The sequence below is a fragment of the Hipposideros armiger genome, unplaced genomic scaffold (genome assembly GCF_001890085.2).
Source record: "Hipposideros armiger isolate ML-2016 unplaced genomic scaffold, ASM189008v1 scaffold_115, whole genome shotgun sequence".
Lineage (NCBI taxonomy): Eukaryota > Metazoa > Chordata > Mammalia > Chiroptera > Hipposideridae > Hipposideros > Hipposideros armiger.
In genome coordinates, this window is record NW_017731465.1 from 2946898 (window position 1) to 2971774 (window position 24877).

At 34.6% G+C, this 24877-nt stretch overlaps 1 protein-coding gene across 1 annotated transcript in view; it reads right to left on the minus strand.

Annotated features, from left to right (window-relative positions):
• TTLL7 (tubulin tyrosine ligase like 7) overlaps positions 1-24877 on the minus strand; it is a 120623-nt gene that overhangs the window by 45321 nt on the left and 50425 nt on the right. The window contains exons 6-10 of the mRNA XM_019647703.1: positions 22681-22839; positions 19555-19771; positions 14777-14941; positions 9884-10042; positions 4976-5070 (exon numbers count right to left, since the gene is read on the minus strand). Coding sequence (XP_019503248.1) covers positions 4976-5070; positions 9884-10042; positions 14777-14941; positions 19555-19771; positions 22681-22839 — 795 coding nt within the window. The remainder of the gene's footprint in view (positions 1-4975; positions 5071-9883; positions 10043-14776; positions 14942-19554; positions 19772-22680; positions 22840-24877) is intronic.

Here is a 24877-nt window from a genome sequence, read left to right on the forward strand (position 1 = left end):
GGGGCTCAGTACATAATGCAGTGAGAGTGACCTGGCTGATAAGGAAGCAAGTAAATGAATGAATGGATAAATGCCCTGATGACACTTTAAGTTCAGTATGGCCAAACTTGAATTATCTTCTCCTTCAATCATCTTCCTCTTGTTGGGTTTTTCTCTTTTTTGTTTCTGAAATCCTAGCCTAACAATCATTATTTATTTGAAAACATCTGCATAGTCCTTCTCATTTTTGCCCAATCATGAAAACTCAGTTACAGCTGTCTGACTTCCATTGGAAAAGTCCTGTTGTGAGCTAGATTTCCTCTGAACTTGTTTCCTCTGTCTTCCCCACCATGTAGCTGGTGCAATCAGTAGAGAATTGTTGTTTAATGAGTTCAAGAGTTTCAGTTTTGCACAATGAAAACTATACTGGAGAAGGATGGTGCTGATGGTTGCCCAACTATGTACATGTACTTAATGCCACTGAATTGCACCCTTAAAAATAGTTAAGGTAGTACATTTTATGTTAAGTATATTTTACCAAAATTTTAAAAAATGAGTTGACATTCACCAGAAGGACAAAGTTAAACATATTTAAATGAGAATACATGCAAAACCATGAAGATGTGAAACAGCAGCACAAAGCATTATTAGAAAAATTAATTCCATGGCACGGAAAAGAACAAAAAGGGATCAGATAGGCGAGAGATGCAAGGGCCAGGTCCAACATTGTCTTGTGTATAATCTAAAGATCCAAATGCCTTGATGCAATGTTTCAAGTTTATCCGATAGTATGGAAACAAGGTGATGAGACTATCAAAGTTTATAAATATCTCTTCAAATGCTGGCATCTCTCAGGGCTTTGCCCGTGCCCCTCTTTACTTCTCAATATACACGTATATATTCCAACTGTGTGCTCTCATCCATTAGATCCAAGGTCAATCTGTACATGGATGTCTGTCAAAACATATCTCTATCTCCTGGGGCCCTAGGTATCAAATTTCCCATTTAACAATGCTGCTGGGTCTCAAAACACCTCAAAATTAGCATGTTTATAACTGAACTCTCTCTCTTTCTACCTTCCCCCATCACTCCTCTAAACCTCTTTCTCACCTAAAAATGTTATGTAAATAAATGATGTATTGTCAAAAAATCCGAGCCAGAAGTCTAGGCATCATGGGAGACACTGAATTCCCAGCACTTGCTGCAATGATGGCGGGCACTCAGGAAACACTTGTTGAGTGACTTGCAGAGCAACAGAGTGGGAGCTGCAAAATGGGGTGGAGGTTAGTGCTGGAAGAAGGAAGGAAACCAGTAAAATAATCCAGGAGAGAAATGAAAAGTCCTTAAACTTGGAGAGACTAAGAGGTTAAGTGTTAGTCAGTCATACATTGACAGTATTCAGTTGGTTCATCATAAAAGAAGCAGTTAAAGATAACTCTCAGGTTTCTAGCCTGGACATTTATGTGGATGGTTCTGCCATTAATTCACAAAGCAAAGAGAGACAGAAAACTAGGTTTGAATGATTATAAGTGTATGTACTTTTCTACGAGCATAGAGTGTCCCTCTTAATAACTGAGCTACTGAAAGAGAGAAAATTTTACTCATTTTTTGTATCTCTAGCTTCTAGTAAAATATAGGCTAAGAATGTACATTAAATATATGACTAGATTCATCCTTTGTGGGTTGGAGGTAACTGATGTCCTTAGCAGAAACAAAAAAGAGAAAAACCCAACAAGAGGAAGATGATTGAAGGAGAAGATAATTCAAGTTTGGCCATACTGAACTTAAAGTGTCATCAGGGCATTTATCCATTCATTCATTTACTTGCTTCCTTATCAGCCAGGTCACTCTCACTGCATTATGTACTGAGCCCCTATTAGACCGTTGTACATGGTCAGCAGAGAGCTGCAAATACAAGACTAGAGTTCCAGAGTGGGACAGAGCTATCGGCAGGAGCTCCAATATGTACCTCACTATATACAGGTGCAGACTGGGGACTCCAGTCACTGACTCACAAGTGATGCCACAAAAATGGAAGAGACTGACACAGAAGAAAAGAGAACTCAGACAAGGACACAGTGAAAAATGACAAGTAGGGGGAAGAAAGTAAGTAAAATCATAGGAGAGGACAGAGGAATGCTCAAAGTTAAGTGAACTCAAGAGAACTCAAAGAAAGCCAGTGAGGATAAAAATTTACAAGGGCAGGGTAGCGTTAAATGCTACAAACACCATATATCTGTGGCCGATGAATTAGTTCTAAATAAGGGCCAGGCAATCTAATCTAGTTAACAAATACAGTATCAGATCCACAGAACTCATGGGACTATGACTATCTTTTCTAGATTCCATTTTAAGGATTCTATATAATACTTATGGAGAAAAAAGGATTCTTCTTATCAACCCATGAATACTCCCACTATACAAGATTGGATTTTCTTTTTATTATAAAAAAAACCCCAACAACAACAAACAAACAAAAACCCTTGTTTTACATATTACTATTTTACTAATTATTTTTACTTAAAATTATTTGAATTTAAACTCAAATTATATTGTGCCATCCAAATACAAAGACCAATTCTGACCTCTCGATATGAGGCTCTGTATTCCCAGGGGTTGTGATGGAATACCCTGAGCAATCTGCACTCTTCTGGGTTTTCTTGAGATAAAAAGTATATATTTACAAAATGAAATTTGAGGTATATATGGAGCCATACTATAAGCATTGTATTAAAAATTGTGTAGAATACCAAAGTATATACTCCTTGACTTCAAGAAGCTTAAATCAAATTGAAAAGAAAAATCAACCATGTCCGAGTAAAACAGCACAGAGCATAAGAGAGTAAACAAAGTGATAAGCCATGTATTTATACAAACTATAATTCCTCTTGGAGCTCAAAGAAAGAAAAGATTAACTTGGGCTAAAGGGAAATATCATAAGAAGAGACGAGATTTGAAAGGAAAGGCATTCAGGGTAAAGAATAAAAGAAATCTTCAGTGAGAATGGGCCAGATATATGAGAAAAATAATGAGATTATCAGCTTAACTAAAACAGTTTGAGTTGGAGAAACATAGCAAATAAGATGGCAAAGCTAAGGTTAAGTCATTATGAAAGGAGCTTAAGACTAAGTATTGGCAATAGAAATCCATTTAGGTTCTTGAATAGAAAGATAACACAAATGAAAAAAACAAACATTGCAATAGTCTGATTAAAATAAATATACATAGGGGTTTCTAGGATCATGGAACAATTTATTCTATCCAAAATTAAAACAATCCACATGAAAATTAACCCAATAATATTTAATAAACAGGCAAGAATTTTCCTAGTGTTCTTAGTTCCTGCTTATGTTCTCATGATGTGTCCATCACCTAGCCACAGTGAAATACAAACCTAACACATATATGCCGATGGAGCTCTCCATCTGGCTGGAGTAAAAAGACATATCTGCTATCTAAGCTTCATTATTATATGCTCTAAATGTTAAGAATTGTGCGAAATTCTCTTAGTGGAACAACACTAACAAAAATAATAAAGATCAATTCCAATCCTCCCTTAGTTTTAAGTCTGGAAACTATTCAGTTTAAAGGTATATATCTCTTTTAAGAAGACCAAAAACACCCAAAGATAAGGTCCTGATTTTTGTACCATCATTGGCAAATTCAAAAGACATGCCCTCCCCCCAAAAAAGCAAGGCCTACTTATGCAAAATAAAAAAAGTATAGGCTTATTGCTTAAATAATTCAAAATACTTGATGTACTTGTATAAGGTAAATAAACAAAAAATTCCCATTCTACATCTCTTTCCTTTCTATTCATTTCTTTTAACATAATTGATATAATTGAAATATCAGTAAAATTTAGGCAAATCATTCTTTGACTAGGCAAAAGAAGGAGACATTATGAAAATTTCTGAACAAGTTTATATGTCGCTCTCTTTTTTAATGATGCTTTCCATATAAATCTTCTCAATCAGGCATCAGCTACATGCTTGGAAACTATTAAAATAAATAAATGCTTGGAAGCATCGAATAATTTTTCTAGAGGCCTTGAAATGACAATTATGATCCACTGAAATCATTAAATCACTGAGCTTAAATGACCTCACAGAGGTCCTTTAATCCAACACCCTAAATGCTTTTTGCCTACTTATAATGGCAGACAACTCACTACTCCATTACCAGTTTAAACTTCTACTAAATTGGTTTCATAATAAGCCAAAAGCTTTCCCACATAACAGCACTTTGTATATTTGCCATCCATGATCATGCACACTGCAACCAGCAATCCCACTTCTGGGTGTATCCAAAAAAGTTCAAATTAGGATGCAAGTAGATATTCCACTCCTATGTTCACTGCAGCATTATTCACAATAGCCAAGAAATGGAAGCAACATAAATGCTCATCGATGGATGAATGGATATAGAAAATGTGGTATATACATACAATAGAATATTACTTGGCCTTAAAAATAAAGGAAATCCTGTCTATTCTTTTCAATGTGAAGGTTAACCCTCGCTTAACAACTGCCTTTCTTTTCTGTTTACCCAGGTAGCATGATATAATACGAAGACCTCTGGATGGAAAGAAGAAATCTGTGTTTTTGTTTTGTTTTTTAATTTTTAACTTTTTTTTTTTTAACTTTCTGAATGACCTCTGCTTTAGTTTTTTTTTGTAAGGTGAGAAAGATAATGTAGAGGGTTTCCTAAGGTATTCTCCAATTCAACCTCATATTCTATATTAAATAATTATACTAACACTGTAATTTAACCATATTTACTGTAGGTTCAGAGAAATAAGTGGGCAGAAGGAAAAACAGTGTGCTAGAGGTGAGGAAAAGTTACTTAAAAAGAAAAAAACGAAATGGCTTTGAAGAATGGGATCAAGAAATTCAAAATAAAAAATATAAAAGATTACATATCAGTCCTATGTACACATGATCATTCTATGTCAAATGTGGTGAAGAAAATCCAAAAGATGGAGGAAATACTTTACCTGATGTTTAGTAGCTTCAGTGCATTTAGCAGCACTCCCCTTTTCACATCATAGTCTATTTTCTGATCAGTTCCAAAGCTTGGAGCTCGATTGATCTAAAATTTACAAAGAAAACAATGAGAGTACCCAAATATAGGTAGGCCGATAAATATTCAATACATATTTGTTAATCTGATGTGGAATTTCCAACCAGTAGAAGGACTCTAGGATAAATCTCCAAGCTCTCCATGGTAGATGGCCCAGTGACCTTTGCCATGGCCGCCTTTCCCATCCCCCTAAGTGAAGGCACTGCCTGGAATTGACTTATCACCACTCCCTTCCCCCTGCTGCCCGGGCTCAGGGTCTTCAGTCAGCATGTCTGCCCTCACCCTCCTCTCCACTCTCTGCAACCCACTGCCCCATGCACTCTAAGTTTTAAGTTTTGAGAAGTAAAAGTGACTCATCCTGTATAATAATAATAATAATAATAATAATGTAACAAAAATTACTATGCATGTTACAGGATAGTAATAATTATATGTAGGTATCATACGTATTTCGCATATAGTAACTATCAGTGCCCTCTTTTCACTGCTTCAGATCTTAAACACATCTATTGCTACCTAAAAAATAAATTTTGTTTCTTTCTACCTGAATCAAAAAAGAATTCTTCAGCTTCCATTTCCAAAGGCATTGATTATATGACTTAGAAGATACCATTAAGGATAGATGCAAATTAACCTCTATGAACTTTCCTGACTGTATAAGGACTCATGGGAATAAATGAGCCATTTGTGGTTGTTCTACTTTCCGACATCATTGCCAGGATTTCATGAAGATGAAAAAATAAGAAGTGACTCTTTGTACCCTGACATCCATTAGACAATATACTACCACTTCAAAGCTGGAGTTTTGTTTTTGTCTTTGCTGTTCTTGAGCTTTGCTGTTGTTATGAAAATCTAACTGGAATAGGAGGTGTTTAAGAAAATTACTTAATCAAGTCAGTTGGTTAGAACACTGCTGAGTTCAAAAATGCAACTTAGCCTTATGAACCACCAACTAACCCCACAGGCTATCTCCAAGAACACGTATGCTACTAGCCACAGAAGACAGCCATCTTATACAAATCCATCATCACATGACACAAGATAATTGACGGCATACATTTTACAACTGACAGCTGAACGGAAATGCCACATTATACTTTTAAATCATCCAGGAATATAAATGACTCTCATTAGAAATGTGGTCCAGGATCACTGCAGAAAAATCAGTAAATAGAAGCTAAACAAACAACATGAACATCACCTGTAATCTGACTACCTAGTGTGTTGTTAACCATTTGACAAATGGTATTCTAGATATTTGCTATGCATACATACTTATAATATTCATTTTACCTTCTGAATACATGTCCATATTAATTATACTATTTTAGAACCCAGGTTTTCCTCTTAACGTCATGAAAATCTTTCATGCCATCATTTTGATGGATGTATGAAGTCCCTTTATGCTGTGCCAAGCTGTATTTTTTATGGATATATGCCATACTGTATTATTCCTTTTCTGATTCCTGATTTAGAAAATGATGAACATATTCCTGTCTGAGCGATGTGGTCTCAAAAGGAAGGGAATAGCTTGGTAATTGTAAGAATTGTAAGAACATCCAGTACATCTGAGAAAGAGAGTTCATTCATCTGCTACTTCAAAACTCTAAGTATTTCCTCTTACAAGTGCAGAGAAAGGATAAAGTAATATATTTTATATTAAAAAAAAAAGTTTCAACCGTTCCATACTGACTCAAATCTCTGGAATTTGTAATACAATTAGTGATAGTTTGCTACTACATGTAACAGGATTATAAAATAAACCAGACATTTAAGAACTGATGATTAAATGGTTCACTGAAATGTTACCTATCTATATAAAATTCCTTAGGTGTTCCATTCCAAAATTGCAGTCTGGAATTCTGACAGGCATATCCCTCCTCCAGGATGGGAACAAGGTCTCTGAACAACATAATCTCAGAGCCCTCTCTTACCTATTTCAGATTCTCCCCCCTACTATCATATAAAAGAAATTGTTCTATGAAGAAATATACCCACATAATTAAACTAGTATGTGAAAAGGGGGAAAAACTTTTTTCAGCTAACAGTTTGGATTTGTTTTAAGTTTTATGAGAAAGGTATAGTAAAAAATAAAAGAAAAACCACAAATGGATGATACAGTAAGAAAAGCTGTTCAACTCTGAAAATTAGGCTTCCGTCCAGCCAAAACTCTACTCTTTAGTGTTGTCGGCTTCTTTAGTTCTCATTTCCTATCCCAATCTAAAACAGGCAAAACCCAGCAGACATTAGAGTCTTAACGCTCAGCAGCTTGTAAATACATACAAAAATGAAAATTATTGGAAAGCAAATTAAATTAATATACTACTTATTAATCATCCAAACCATAGTTGTATTACCAAAACACCACCATTTCATGCACATATCAAAGTATCCATAATAGATTCTGTGCTCCTAAATTACAGCTGTTTATTCCCTCTGCCCAACTTCCCCCCACACCACCCACATCTGTCCCAGCCTCTAACCCACTTTCTACAGCCTTAACTATCCTGCTCAGGTGTTCCTTCTTCTGCAAAGATTTTTTTTTTAACTCTCAAATACACACATGTACACAGAGAGATTAATCACTCTATTGTTCGTGCTGATTCTCTCGTCCCTACCTATACTTACAACTATTATCATAAAATATATATCCGAGTCCCCACAAGACCGGGACAAGTATCCTGTCTCATTCTTCTTGTAACTCCACCACCTGGCACAATAACTTACTGAAATTAATACAAAGATACTTAAAGTATTAGCAGTACATTTATACTCCACCCAATTTCCACGTTTTTCCCTAAAAAATAAAGTTTTTTATGATTCAAAATTTCTGCAATTTGCCACTACAAATTATGACTGGCAATTATTCCAGTGAACTGGGTTAGCGCATTCTCAGAAGCACCTTCTACCTTATTCCACTTGATGGCGCCAAAAGGTTTTTAACAACATTAGAACCACAACAATGCAGCTAGCTAGAAGAAAAAGAAGCATGATCTAAAGCAGATTCTTTTAACTGTTTGAATATGACAAATGGTCATTATCCACAGCTTTTGGTTATTGTGAAGTTTTTTTAATGGTTCTTACTGGTCTGGAAATGATGGAGAGAATAAAGTATGAAAAAATGTTAATGCAAACAATGGCATTTTGAGCCTTTAAAAAAATAAAGAATTCAATAATTTAGTCAATTCTGATTTACCAAGCAAATGCAAAGCTCCTGTTAGGCAAATGCTTTTTAAAAACAGGTAATTAAATATCTATAAAGTTATTATTCCCTGTTATTCTCTCAGTTCCATCTTCATGCATGTGCATTCACTTCTTCCCCATCCCATCAAGAATAAAAGACATGTAGTAGGGGTAGGAAAAAAAAATACAGCTAAGAACAGGAAAGGATGACTGCAGACAAAACAGTAAACCGAAGAAGAAAATGGCAGGCGTTAGTAAGGTGAAGGGCCCATAGTGCAGTCAAGTGCTTTCATATCCACGGAATGGAGGAAGCAAAAGATAAGTAAATTCTTTACATATATCTTATTTTCTAGTACCCAAGCAGGAGCAAAATTTGAACACCTGACAGAACTGTATTTCATTGGAAATATAATACAATATTTACTCATAGTAGACTGAAAAAACACAAAAACATTGGCCCTCAAATTGGAAAAGTGTTCTTTCCTAAAAAATGTTTTTTGAATGTTTTGATCTCCTCTATCACTCATTCAATGGTTTTTGCAAGCCTTGATATTACAGATGTAATGGCCAACTTCTAAATCATTAACAAAAAATTGAGATAACCTAAAATGAAAGGTAGTTGTTGATTTTACCTTCTTTCTATGCAATATGTTCCTTAAAATGTAAATAACCTAGTAAACACGAAGTGTTTACATATGTGCTATTTTCCTGATAAAGTTTCCTAAGCATAGCATTCCATGGCCATGTACTCTATGACCCTCACATCAGGGAACTTAGAGAGAATTGCTGAATGGGGTACAACCGGACCACATGACTTTTAAGGTTTCTTCTGGATATAATGTATTGGGTTGTTGGAAAAGTCACGACGCATTTTGCAACGAAAAACATAGAAAAAATACATCGCGACTTTTCCGACAACCCAATAAATACAAATATGACTGGGAGGAGAGGTATAAAAATCTTAACAGAGATCATTTATATTTCTTTTTTATATTATTCTATATTTTTCAAATATTAAATGACTTTTCATAAATAAAAGAAAAATAGTGATAACTGTGTCTATACCAGGGACTGGCAGGAAACCCAATGACAGACAGGTGACAAGCTGGACATGAGGGGAGCCCAGGCATATAATACGGCAATAGGGATTCACGCGAGCTGGGGTGTTAGGTATCGAATGCTGATTAACGAACCACTGGAGCCTCTCTCACTTGGAGAGTTTGAAGGGGAGACACAATGAAGATGGGGAGGCTGTGGTCCTGAAACCCAGGTACCCACAGAGAGAGAAAAGACAACCTCCAGAAGCCATGAAGTGGTAGAAGCCGTGAGGCTGAGAAAATAGTGGAGAAAGTAGATAGCAAATTAGTAAAAACAGACCCACATATATATTCAAAATCCCCAGTCTAGAAATTCAATACCAATTTAGGAAAAGTAATATCAAACACTTGCTGATCCATTCTTGGAAGTGCTCTAGTCCCTGACTTTTCGTTCCCTTCCTTCCACATACTCCACTCAGGCTTCTTTCTGCTCAGTTCATGAGACAACTATGCTGAGTTGACATTTAAAAAGCATTTGTTTTAAAACAATATAGAAGACCAGTGATAATTTCTCTTTTTTCTTAAAGATTTAAATGTCTTACCTCGAGAAGCCATGGTTTTAGTTTTCTGTCCAACAAAATATCAAATCCCAGGACTTCGAAGCAGACACTTTCACTTCCTGGGGGTTGACCAGGTCTGCACATTCGATAGGCATGCAGGACATGAGGCTCTGCTACAATCAGAGTCTTAACAACCAACTCCTACAAGTATAGTGATAAAAAAAAAAAAAGAAGTAAAAATGCCCGATTTCTTGGTTATCTCATTTACATCTGGGGAGCTGAGGTCTAGACTTACACATGAGCATCATGGCCAAGTTCACAAAGCTCTATATGGCATTTAGCCCCTGCCCGGCTCTCACTTCATTTCATCCATCTCTTCCCCCGCCCACTGTGCTCCAGCCATGCTCACCTGCTCTGGGCCCCTCTTCCTGCAACACTTCCCCTGGTATTCCCACATCTGGCTCCTGATATTCAAAGGGGCCTTCTCTGACTCGAGTCAAATGTAGTCACCCACCCATCATTCCTTACTGCATCCCTGGACAGCACAGAACCAGCTGATCATTGTCTTTTTCTGTTACAGTAGGGTCCTAGTCTATCTTATTCACAACTCCATTCCCAGTGCCAACAATGGTGCCTGGCATCTAGTAGATGCTCAAAAATATTTGTGAACAAACAAGTACAATCAAAATTGATAAATGTGGCTTGTATTTATTAAATAAGTAAGGGTAGGATCATGACGCTAGTTTTCTCAGAAACCATACATAAGGGTTTAGGAGTAGCAGGGAAGAAAAATCCAATGAGAATTCCACAACATTTATAGAACCTCCACTTAGACAAAGGGCTAGGAGAGGTAGGTTTCTTTGTGCAGTGATGACTTTGTAGTTCATAAGGTTTATTTGCGATGAAAGTACAACCCACTAAAGAACTAGTTATCATCATTTTCTGTGAGGACACATAACACCACTAGGGTGAATTACTGATGCTAATAAAGCAAAAAGTTGTTTTACTGAAGCCTTAGAACAAGCTATGGATTGTTGAAAAGCTGTCTCACTGGTTTTTGCTTAGAATATACTGTCTTTTTAACTGCCTCTGTAGAGCTAGAGGCAACATAGCACGGCAGTTAAGAACTTGACTCTAAAGTTGAACTTTCTGAAGAGTTTATTCCTGGCTTTGCTACTTGCAGGATGTGCAACCTCAATCACGTTGCTTAAATGTTGTGAGTTTCATTTTTCCCAGATGTAGGCTGGCAATAGTGATAATACCTGCTGCAAAAGACCAATATAAGAACAAAATGAGACTCCATGAAAAACTCTTAGTATAGTACCTAGAACAAAGTAAACCTTCAGTAAGTCTTAGCAACTTTACTATTATTGTTATAGTTATTCTATCATTCCTCTAGAAGTCCATCTCATATCAGGTCAAGTACAAACATTCCATTACCTGGTGAGAGCAATATTTATTATATGGGAGAAAAAAATGGAAGGCAGAAGTTAACCACACTTTTACCCAGAATCCCAAACCAGATGATATTTGGAAAAAAGTGTCAGAGATGCTGTGAGAGGTTATTCTCAGAAAACTATTTAAAATAACAAATTAATAGTAAGACCAAAGTATATAAAGATGAAAGAGAAAAAGCCATTTCATATACATCTTTGGAGATATTATTGAAACCACTGGAGAGTAGGAAAAAAATTTAAAACCGTGGCTAGTAGATGTCTGTGTGAAGTAAGACAGCCAGGAGGGAAAAAAGTGAATATGAATTAATAGACCCTGATTACCAATCTGTGTTTTTTTTTCCTATATAAAAGAACACACTTTTAGCAATGTAAAGGCAAGATTGCATGTATATGTAAAAATCAGGACTGATATAATAGAACCAAACACATATCAAAATCCACTAATGCTTTTGAGAATTTCTAACATAGTGACATTGCTTTGAAATATAAATTGCAGATTTGTACCTAAAGTATATATAAAGCATTGAGGAAGGATCGTTTTATGAATAATTACAATCATTTTAATCTCCATGGCCTGATTTTCTCTTGATTTTTTAAATTCATTCTTGACTAGCACAAAAGCATACATCTCTGTGCTTCATAGGATGTATGGAATGTTTGTTTTCAGATACAGACAGTTACTTTTTAGAGAAATCCCCCCTCCTCAAAAAAAAAAAGGTCATTGAAAAAAAAATCCTAAATTAAATTCATTAAATTTGTAAATTATGACATTAAGATAAAAATTTACTGCATGAGTGCTTTCTCCACCTCCTCCTGTAATTCTCTTATTCTTTTTTTATAGTATATTATTCCATTGATTCACCTTAGACATATCTTTATAAAGTATATATAATTCTCAATAAAGACAAATTTCTAAATACATAACAGATTAGACAAGATAATTGTAAGAAATGTACTTTGAAAAGTTAATTTATTAAGTGTTATCTAACTGCTTATTTATAGATTATTAATATACATTCTAACTAATGTAGACAAGAATGATGCAAAAGTCAGCCATTTATAGCAGAAAGCATGAATATGTCAGAGCTTAACAGGCTCACATTGTCCATGTTTAGGTCACATCTGAAAATTATACTTGCGGCTCTAACAGAAAAGGTAATTTCCATAACCTTTTAATGGTATTAGCCTTACTTCTATACCTTCTTCCAATTCAATTATGTGAAAGTACCACTTAAAACCAATGTAAATAAAACTAATGATGATCATTTTTCTCTGATTAATTCCCTATATATATTTTTCACCAAGGCAGCCCAACAGCCTCCACCTTTCCACAAAGAATTCCCTGATGAAACAAACCCATATGGAAGGGAAAAATTTAGCAAAGAAAAAAGAATATCACAGGGTATGTAAAACTTCATTGGTCTCAATGAACTAAATGGACCCATTCATTAAATCATCCAGGTAATACTATGTATGATCTTCCATCAATAAGCTACTGTCCAAAAATGACAAATTTCTCCACTCTGACACTTCTGATCCATTATGATAGTAAATCTATCATTATTAGAACATTTTTTGGAATTTCCACAAAATTGGCCTTGCTAACATAAATAAAAAGATAAATAAACATAGCATTATTGTAATCAAATTCTTGTTTGGATGTATTTTAATCTGTCAGGAAGATACAATAGAGAGTTAAGTCAGTGGACATCTGACCGAATCCAGGTGACAAACATTTTTCACATTTAAAAAATTTTTGAATGTGTTGCCAATATTTATAAATCAGGAGATTTATGGCTTCTGTTTACAAATTCGAGGAATGAACCACACTGGGCCCAAAATACCATGTGGCACCAGTTCTGGGTGGTGTCTATGCCCATCAGACCCCTTATGCTCTTCAAATTCCCACAGCTCCCAGCATGCCCTGCTTGCTCCTATCCAGACCATTTCACTCTTTACTTGCCTGACACCCAAGAACCTTTGGATTTACATGTTGTGATATAAAAATTAAGGTGTAAAAAACAAATCAACCAACAAAAGCAAAATATAATGATGCTGATTTTTCCAATTTTCTCACAAGAACCAAATTCAACCAACTATGAACTTTCATGTCCATTGTCCATGTTCAAATTATTACATTATATATTATTCGTCCCCCAAGGAAATCCAAATCAAATTACATAATCATATTAAGTACTTTCAATAGACACACTCTTCTTTGAGTACCACTTTAATATTTCTGCTAGGGTTAATAAAGGGTGTGTTTCATCAAGGTTATCTTCTCATATCTGCTTCCTTTATTCTCTACCTTTATCATTTGGAATTTCATCCACTGCCATGGCTTTAAATATCAGTTGCACACCAACATATGTTTTTAACTGCCTGCTTCTTTCTACCTGAGATAGCATTTCAGGTTCAGCATATCTCAAGTAGAACTCCATCACAGCCTCATGGGCTTTTACATGTTCAGGTATCACTGCCTCCAGGAAGTCCTCCTACTGTCCATACCCACCCACAGCTACCATGTGTGGTCTTCTCCTCCATCCCCATAGAATTCAGTATGCCTCTGTCATTGTACTTCAGACACTGCATTTCATCAACAAGTTTATGTGAGGGTTTTTCCTACCAAACTCAAGTTTTCTGAGGACTTAAGCCATATCTTATAAATCTTCAAATTATAAACCAGAGATAGGCTTATATTATGGGTTCAATAAGTGTTGACTGAATGAATAAACAAACAATTAAGTAAACAGAATTCTTTGCCTTCATCTGCAAAACTAAGCTCTATGTCTTCTTCTCAAAATAAATTCCTTCCTACTGTGTTTCAAAAATGCCTCAGCTATTCTCCCTAATAATTCCTCCTTAAACCTGCAGAGGAATCTCTGAAGACTTCTCCTCCCTCATTCTGGACATTTCAGTTCATCCCAGTGTTTACCTCATTGTCACCTCTTTCACTGTAATTGAATTCAGGCCTTTCTTTCCACTTAAATTACTCCCAAGTGCCCTCCTCTACCTACTTTTGGTCTTCACGCTAACCCATCCTACACCCTTTTTCAGATTTACTTTTTAAACTCATAGTCTTTGGTCCTATTACACTCCTACCTTAAAAACTGAAAGGAACGAATCCTTACTGCATGCCAAGGTAAGCCTTAATTTTCAGACCTAAAATATGGCCTCCACATACCTTTTCAGCCATAAGTGCCTATGAATTTCCCACAAATAACATATATGCCAACCTGGACCATTATTCTCATACCTCCTCACCTTTGTTGTGCCCTTGTTTCTACCTAGAATTCCCTCTCCCATCCCTAGCAGTGAAAATACTACTTATCTAGCAAGGTCCACCACAAATTCCACTTCCTTCATGAAAACACTCTATCTGCTCAATCTAATGTCATCTGCTTTTTATTTAAAATGCCTGATGATCCTTTAAAGTAACCTAAGGAAATAATATAATTGTGGAACGGTATAATCTTACTGAAATGTCACTCCAAAACTTAGCAACATCATGTTGATTTGCTTGTAGGAATTCTGTGAACCATTTGATGGAACGTTTGCTGCCTTTGTTTTCCGTTTCATCTCTTTCAAAATGCTCATTGTGCTTGTTCACAGAGTAGTTTGTCAGGTGCATATATAACTGGGTCTGTAACAAGTAAGAAGCAAAGTTGTTATCACCTATGAGACTCTAGAATCATGAGGTTTCACAGAAAAGCATGCAAAAATGAAAGGCGATATTAAAGTTTAAAATATACAGAATGACAATCTCATGATTACTTAGATACTTTTTCAAATTGAATGGAATGGCACATTTCCCTTAAAAAGATTGTGAATGTAGTTATCTAAAGAATTACTTTATAAATTATTCAAAATACTATATCTATCATAAAAAGTATTAAAATGAAAAGAACATATAGAGTAATTAAATGAAAATGTGAAACTACATATTGCTAAGAAAAATGCTCTTTTGTTTTTGTCCATTTGTTTGTTTTTAATGTTATTGGTCACAGTTTTCACCCAAATTTGTTTTGGGGAAGAAATTTTCTGAGAGAGCATTCTATGTATTTTCAAAGAAAAATAAAAAATAAAAGCTCAACTTAGTAGCACAAGCCAAGAGGCAAGGACTCCCAAACATAGCCTCTGCCCTCCCATGCTGACAGAGAGGCCACTTTAAGTCGTTAACAAGACTTAAGAGTCAGCAGGCACAAGCACCACGCAATACTATCCAGAGTCTAAATGATTAACAGTACATTTAAAGTGCCCCAAAGTGGGGCTTTTATGTCTTAGTCTCTTTATAGTCTTATGTTTGTTGATATTGTTATCCTCAAACTTGAAAATGAATCCCAAATTTAAAACTTCCCATAATTGTCAATGAATACACATCTAATTGCTCCTTATCAACTAGCACAAACATTCAAGTCTGTATGTAAGTCCCACCCTCCTGATCCTATGTCCAGAGATTACTTTAGACAGCAATGTTGCACCACAATGAATATATACTTCATGCACATGGTTAATATTTTGGCTTGTCAATAAGCAAGTATATTCATATATTTCTTTTCACTGCAGTTACTTAAGTCTACAGTCTTAAAATCTTTAAAGCCAATACGCAGAACTCCTCATTTGAGTTATATGTTGTTTGCTAACCCATGTGCCCACCCCTAATTAAGAATTTATTTTTTTCATTCATTAAACAATATGTTTAAGGAGGCACTACTATCTATTATCATCAGAAGCTTGTGCTAGGCACTGTGGATACAAAGGTGAACGAGACAGACAGTCCCCTACCTCCATGAAACTTAGAAAAACTTAAATTAAGTGATATTTAGAAGAAAGAGCATACACCTTATGCTAGTCTAATTTTAAGCACTTGATTAAAAAACAATCAACATATAACATTTCTTAGTTTCCAAAATATAAATCACTTTTTTAATTTATAAAAGGTTGGAAAGTAATTTTTTGAGGATCTCTCCATTTGGCAAAAATTTCTTAAAATAAATAATAATCGCAGTGATAAAAACTCTAGCTATCCTAGTGAAAAACTGAATAAGAAATGGAACTTCGCATTTTTCCTAAAACGTTATCTTTTAAGTAGGATTGGAACTTCCACAGTTTCGCATCTACCTTGACTGAAATCACCTTCTAAACAGTTCATTGCCAGGTTAACGTTTGCCTTAGGAGAAGTGATGGCGGCTATGAACCAAATAGCAACCTGCAAGGGATGAAAAGGATCAAGTATTCTCTCCCCTATTTTTAACCATATAGGCTAAATATTATGAATTGGGATATACTCAACTTTTCAAGGATTGGCCGTCTACAACATTGGTAACAAGAAATAAATATTTATTATATTTCAATGTCTGAAATACTCTCTTGTGATCCTTTTATATGTAGTTTATCAATAATTAATTCTTATAAAAATACACCTCTTTACAAAATACATGCTCGCTATTTAAAAACTTGGAAAGAGAAAGAAGGAAAAAAAAATATGCAGCAGTCTGTCATCCAAAAACAATCAATGAGAGCATTATTTTTTCCAGACTTTTTTCTTAAACTTACCTTTTTACATAAGATAAGTGATCTCACTTTAGATAACATTTTGTATTTCACTTTTTATTTTTTCACATCTTAATCTAGGAATTTGATCATGACATTTTAGAGACAGGTGAGGAACACTCAGGTTTATACAGGAGAACATTGTTTTTCATATGTGTAAAAACCAAAGCCAGGATATCACATGATTCAAGAGCACTTGGCAAAGTGAAAACTAGAAGCCACATTTCCTGACTCCCAGTCCTTCACTATGATTTCCTAACCCAGTGTACTTATGCAAATCACATACATATAACTTAAGATATTAGAACACTTTATCACCTAAATGAGTCTCCAAGTCTTAACCTTTCCTATCTCTTCTCTCCTTCTTTCCTCTCAAAACATGACTATCTGCTTACATGTATATAATCCATTCTTACCCACTCCAATTACTTAATTATAATCTATGAGCTGACAAACCCAAATTATGCCTATAGTTCCGCTCTCTCATCTGAACTTCAGACCTATACTATATACAAGTATCCAAATGCTTATAGTATAGATCCATTTGGAGGTCACATAGGCATACCAAACCAAACACATCAGCTTTCTGCAAAGCTTTTAATAGCCCCTGCATTCCCTATCACACTGAAAATACCCCATCTGCACAACAGCCCATGCCAATAATCTTGAGTTTTATTATTAATTTCTCCCTCCCTTTCCCTCATTCTACAAATCCAACCTGTCAGTATATTATATCAATGTCATCCATGTTATCATAAATATATCTTAAATCTGTGTTCCGATTCCTAGTCCAGCCCTACTACTATTACTTCAAATTAAGTCACCCTTCCTCTCACATGTGGTTAGACTAGAATACAGCTTCTCGCTGTCTCTCATCTAGGCTCCACACTCCCATCTCACATTCCCCACACTGTAGACCAGGTGACATTTTTAGGATGCAAATCTCATTCCTTCTTTCCCTTCTTTAAAATCTTTCAGCGCTTCCCTTCTTCTTAGGCTAAATTCCAAAATCTTACACACGGTCTACAAGCCCTGAAAATCTGGCCTCCGGGACTCTCCATCCTCATATCTGAATACCCATCTCTCCTCAGTCTGCGCTTCAGCCATGCTGAATGTGTCTGCTATCTCCAGACATGCCACACCCCCTTCTACCTCTGGGCTATTCTTCTGCCTGAAGCTGCATCCCACCCCACCCCTCCCCCAAACTGGCTAACCCTTCATTATTCAGATTTCACCATACAAACGCCCTCTCTAACCTTCATCTCCAACTGGGTTAGATGCCCTGCTATGCACTGCCGCAGCACGCTCAGCTTCTTAGACCTTTACACTTACTATCATGTACTGTAATTGCTTGTTTTATTTTCTGCCTTCCCTCTAGACTATTGCTTTTGTGAGGTCAAGTACTGTATCTGCCTTGGTCAGTGTTTTTCCAAAACGAGCACAATGCCTATTCTGCACTAGAGTTCATACATTACTTGCTGACTGGATATATTCACGCCTTATGACCTTTAAAGAGGTGATTCTTTCTTTTATCTTCCTGTCCTGCAAAAACTTTGACAGTTCCCTTATTCTTCCTTTGCCAGGTTTACAATATGTTTCAGTTCTTTGGACATAGCAAAATTTATGGTAAGTCATTATTTAATTTTGAAAATGTGACCACTCTTATTGTTGCTAATTATGTAATACTGAAGAACAATAACCAGGCCTTTGACAAAATGGGAAACAATACTGTACTAATTATAATTTTTGCTATAATTAGATCCAAAAACAGGTCTAGAAGTTAACTAAACTTTTAAGTTTACTTAATAATAAATTAATAAATACAGATAATAACTCACAGCTTGTCTTTCATAAACTATACAGTTTCTGACTTTCATAATAAATTATGATAATAAATTAGGCTGACCTTCATCAACTCTAAATTACAGTTATGGTTTTTATCACTATGTCATGGCTACACAAAGAAAAACTTGATGGGAAAATATCTATAAAAAGCTCCATTTAAGACTTAAAATCATACTGAAACAACCCATTTATGGCTCTACTTCGTATTCTGTCAATTTAAATTTACAATCTTTTATTTCAACAAAAATAAATAACTCTCTTTTCTGATAAATTTTGCTTTTTCTGTTTCATATACTTTCTCCCACATTCTACATGTTCTAGCTGTACCTTTACATAAATCTACTCAAATATAATGCCACCTCTTCTGTGAAGAGCTGAGCACAAACTATCCCAATACTCAGTTCCATAACACTGTATCTGTACTTCTTAATGGCTTATCCTTTTTTTACTTATGTTTCTATAGAAGTCATTTCTACCCAGGGCCACTGCATACACACATGTGCTTTGAAATCCATTTCAATATAGGGCTACTGCATATGCACGTCATCTGTCATTTCTATACAAGGACACCACATACATACGAGTATGTGTGCTTTGAAATCCATTCTTGTGCTCACAGCACCCAAAGGGGGTACCTTTCCCTAAATAGCTTTCCAACAGCAGAAACATTTTTTTTCTAATTTTCACAAAGCTGTCTATAAATTAGAAGTAGTCTTCTTTGTGCATACAATTCTTCTAGATTATGGAAACCTAAGAGGAGGGACTCTCATTCATATAACTTATATATACAATGGGTGCTTTTAAAAGTTTGTGTTGAACAAATGAATAAAATCATAGATTCCACCTGGTATCACTTACCAAATTAGATTCATTAGGTGGAATGTACTTCTCTGTTCCCATTCGCACAAGTCCATCATGGTAAAGAAATATCTTCAGTGGATCACACGATGTTACCAGAATATAAATTCGTAAATCAAACTTGTAACCTTCCATTAGGAAAGGCTTGTCAATGTATTCTTGAACGATCAAATGATCTTGAGATGGAAGTTTATCACCATTTCTTATCAAAGAAATCCTAAGTTTAAAGAAAAAAAGTAAAAGAATAATCTGATATGGAGTCACGATGTTTTCAAAGTTATAGTTACTACTCAAGAGGAAAATGATGGAATAAGTAACTCCAAAGTCTGTCCCTCCACAAAAGCCATGAATAGCCAAAAATATATATATTGGGTTGTTCAGAAAAGACATGATGCATTTTTGCAATGAAAAACATAGAAAAAATACATCATGACTTTTCCGACAACCCAATATATGTATATAATTTTTTTTTCAGAATCAATTATTTTGGAATACAGGAAACTAACCAGAAGCTTGTAACAACCAGGGATCAGGTAATAAAAAAATAAAAGCTGAATCTGTGTAAAAGAGCTCTGTAGCATTTTAGCTTACTCTGGTCCCATCTCCCAAAACCCAGCTCAGCAGAGGCCTTGAACAACAGCCCATGTTCCCAGTACAGTTACTGGTTCTAGAGGAAGTAAAATGGGCCTTATTCTTACAGTGGCAGTTGTTGTTTTTTATTTTGACTTGAAACATATAATCAAACTGTTAAAAGCCAAGACAAAGAGAATCTTGCAAGTGTAAGACTGAAGCTACTCATCATGCCCAAGGAATCCTCAATAACATAAACAGCTGATTTCTCATCAGAAACAATGGAGGTCAGAAGATAGTGAAATGATATAGTCAAAGAGCTGACAGAAACAGAAAAAAAAAACCCTGTTAACCAAGAATTCTATATCTTGCAAAACTATTCAAAATTAAAGGAGGAATTAAGACATGCCCAGATACACAAAAACTAAAGGTGTTTGTTGCTAGTATACCTGGCCTGTAAGAAATGCTAAAGAGAATCCTTCAGGCTGTAACAAACTAACACTAGAAAGCAACCAAAATCCATACTAAGAATTAACGCACATGAAGGTGACTACATGGGTAAATAAAAAAGTCACTATTAGTGTAGTTTAGGTTTGTAACTCTTCATTTTTCATACATTATTTAAAAAACAACTGCATAAAACAATAATTAGAAATCTATGTTAACGGGCACACAATGTATACAAATGTAATTTGTGACAATAAAGGGGAGGGCAGAGCTATACAGGGGAACAAAGTTTTTTGTTTTGTTTTGTTTACTATTGAAACTCAATTGATTTTAATCCAAACAACAGTGGTATAAATTGAGATCTTAATTGCAATCTAAGAGCAACCATTAAAAGCATAATTCAAAAATATACAGTAAAAAAAATTACAAGGAAATTAAATTGATAAACTAGAAAATTATTTAATACCCAAGAGGGCAGAAATGCAGGAATTGAGGAAAATAAACTACATGACATATAGAAAACAAATAGCAAAATGGCAGAAGTAAATCTTTCCTTATCAATAATTACACTAGTACAAATGGATTAACTCCCCTACTAAAAGATAAGATTTGGCAGAATGTATTTAAAAAAAATAAAATGGTCCAACTATATGCTGTCTACAAAAGATTCACTTTAGATTCAAACACTCAAATAGGTTGAAAATGAATAAATGTTAAACATATTCATGCAAACTGTAACCAAAAGAGAACTGGAGTGACTGTATACTAGGATCTGACAAAACAGACTTCAAGATAAAAATTATTACAAAACACAAAGAGGAGCAGTATACAGTGATTTTAAAATGTCAATGCATCAAGAAAATATAATAATTATAAAAATACATGCACCTAGCAACAGAGCACCAAAAGTATATGAATCAAAAACTGACAGAATTCAAAGAAGAAATGGAGAATTCGGTAATAACAGTTGAAGTCTTCAATATCCCACTTTCAATAATTGATAGAACAACCAAACAGAAGATCAGCAAATAAACGATATACTGCATAAATGAGAGGTACCCTTTATGTATGTACTACCACATTATATGAGATAAACCCTGGCACAATATGCTTTTCAGCTATTTTTTATACTGTTGTCAAATCAGATTAATGCTTACTTATAATGTTTTAATGTTAAATATAATATATATATATATATATATAAATTTAACATTATTTTTAACATTGAGATGAGAAAAATGTGAACTTCAATTATTCCCCCCCCAAAAATTACCTTTGATACTAACATACAGCAAACCAGCTTTACATTAAACAATATACAATTCCCACTAATACAAGTTTATTTTAAAAACCTACTAAACATTAGTTTAAAATAATGTCTGATTAAATTAATAAATTACGATTAAAAGTTACAGAAATTTGTTGAATAATAATTTACCTGGCAGCTACATTTCCAAATATCTTTTCCCCACAGCATTTAAAACAAAAGATTAAAATGACTCATGTGTTTTTATTAAAAGCAGCCTCAGCCACATTTTCTTTGAAAAAGTACACTGCAAAGAACTAACAAAAAAAAAGCAAAAGGAAACGGGAATATAACTTACATAATTTATTCTCAGCTAGCATGTCTAGTTCTTGGCATTTTAGCTTAATATATTCTACTTATTTTCAATCCAATTACCATGACTACATAAAAAAAAAACTTATTTGAAAAGCAAAAATACATATTTTGCTTTAAGATTTCAATGAAAAGAGTAATTCCCTATCTATTCCTTTCTCCAAGTCAATTTAGCTCTATTATACCAACTGAATTTTATTGTCCAAGCTTATTCTAAAATTATTATAAATGCACATTTTATATTTAAAAATATTTTAAAACACCTTTTAGTCTCTATTTTGTGGTCTATTAAAGTCTTACAACCTATTCATTTAGTTTTTAAATTGAATTACTGAAGCCTGTGGGTAAAAGAACTCATTAAATATTTTGTTCCTAAAAAAAGGCAAAAATTAGAAACCTATTTTTTTCTATTAGTACTCAACTATGAGTGAATGCTCACATTTATTCTTTTCCCATTTTTTTTTTTAATATTCTGGGTAAAAAATACCTACCCATGACCCATAGCGCCATTAGCTGGTTTTACTATAAAAGTTTTCTGCTTCCTTTTTTTCTTCAATTCTTTCATATAGTTCTGGAATTGTGTATATTCAGCAGGGAAGATCCATGTTCGAGGAACAAAGGTATAATCCAGAGGCCGGGACTTGATCATTCTGTAAATTAGAGATAATATGAAAAGTAATTTCTATTCAAACTTTTCTTTCTCTGTGCTACTGACATTTACTACAAGGATTTAAATCCCTCTATTTCTCCATTTGTTGAGTCATTCAGCAAATGTCTGTTAAACATCTACTATGAGCTAGGCACTTAACCTAGACACTGGGGATACATCAGTGAAAAAACAGACACAATTATCTGTCCTATGTACTAATTTACATATTATATTAGTAGGTCAAACATTTCTTTGAGTATATACTATGTGCTAGGAACTGAGCATATTAAGATAAACTAATATGGTCTCTGCCCTAGGGAATTGATACGTGCAATAAAGACTTATAAGGCAAGATAACATGTGCAAAGGGTCATTAGCTCTGCCTCAGGGATGGGGGTGGACAGTAGGAAACGGTTCACAGCCAGGTGCCATCATATTGCTTCTTTAAAGATGAATTTGAGTTCCCTGGGTCAACCACAGGGAGCAGTTTTAGATGGCCTTTTATGCCAGTTTTTTGGGAGTTTAACTACTTTTCCGAGAACACTATGTGAAGCTTTGAGTCAGAATAGGTTTTGTTTATATGAATTATATGTGGCCATACATGTGATTTTATTACTACAATGCATGTCCTGCTGTGTATTTGTATTTGTTACAAATCATTCTGCCTATTTCATACATAACTTACGGGTAATACTAGGCATAAAATGTTTACTTTGATGAATCTCAAATGTTAACCATTTTGTACATAATGATTCCCGATAAAAATAAATTAGAAGAAATATTTTTAAATATTATCAATTAAAGAAAATCTGTTTCAAAAAAATGTCTTTTTAATTAAATGTATGCATCTTTTATAGCTGAGCAGATATTGTCCCCAAATGAAATTAGTAAAAACAAAAATAGAACCATAGTATATAGTAAGCAGAGAAGTAGGGCCTAAATTCTAAGACTCGGGTATGGAATACATACGTCATTTGGCCTCCACAATTGGAGGTTCGTATGGTTTTCATATTTCAAGTGACAACCGTATAAGGAAGTTATATTTCCATTATGAAAAGGGAAATAATTACCAAATGCATCTTTCAAATCTAGAATAAACCAACAAGCTAAATAATCGTAGTACAAAATAGGCTAACACTGACTAGTCTGAAACACACACACACACACACACACACACACACACACACACACACACATTTAAAGGGAACATAATAACAATGCTAATGCCTTTGTTTCTGTTTCCAACACCTTTAAATGCATTTATTACATTATTAACAATAATATGAAATTAGATCAAGTTAAGGCTTTAAGTAGAATAATATACCAGGAGTGACAAAAAAATGTATGCAAGTGGACACTTGGGTCAACGTTGCTCAAGCAGTAGCTCGCCGTAACCGCAAGTGTCTGGACACTGATGGTAACCAGTTTGAGCACCTCTTATAATTGCAGGAGTCAAATGTGACTTGTATTCATCTTTTGTTATCAGTATATATTGAGTATTAAAATTTTAGTAGTTTTTCCCTTTCTTAAAATGTGTATACACTTTTATGGCACCCTTTGTATTTTAAAACTGACCATGTAGTATATATGAATAACATTCTTTTACATATATATTTGGAAAAAAATTAAAGACACATAGAGTCAAGAGAAATATTTTATTCCATTTAGGCACTCTAGCACAAATCATTTAATGTAAAAGTGTGTACCTTCAAAGAGACATGTGGTCTGGCTTAGGAATTTAGGAACCTGGGATAATTTCTGCTCATTGCTCTGTCATGGATTTACTAAATTATATTAAACATGTGATTTAGTTAACTCTATTGTTACATGACTAGGTCAACTTTTTTCTATTAGAAGATTATTTTGTCCAGAAAGAGAATTCCAAGGGTTCTACAAAATGGGAAATCGTATATTTGCGACAGCATACTAAAGGGTATAACCCTCTTGCCTCTCCCAACCATACAGATTTCTATTCTCTACAAAGCAGCCAGAAAGATCTTTTCAAAAACGCAAATCTGGTCATTTTACCAACCTCATCT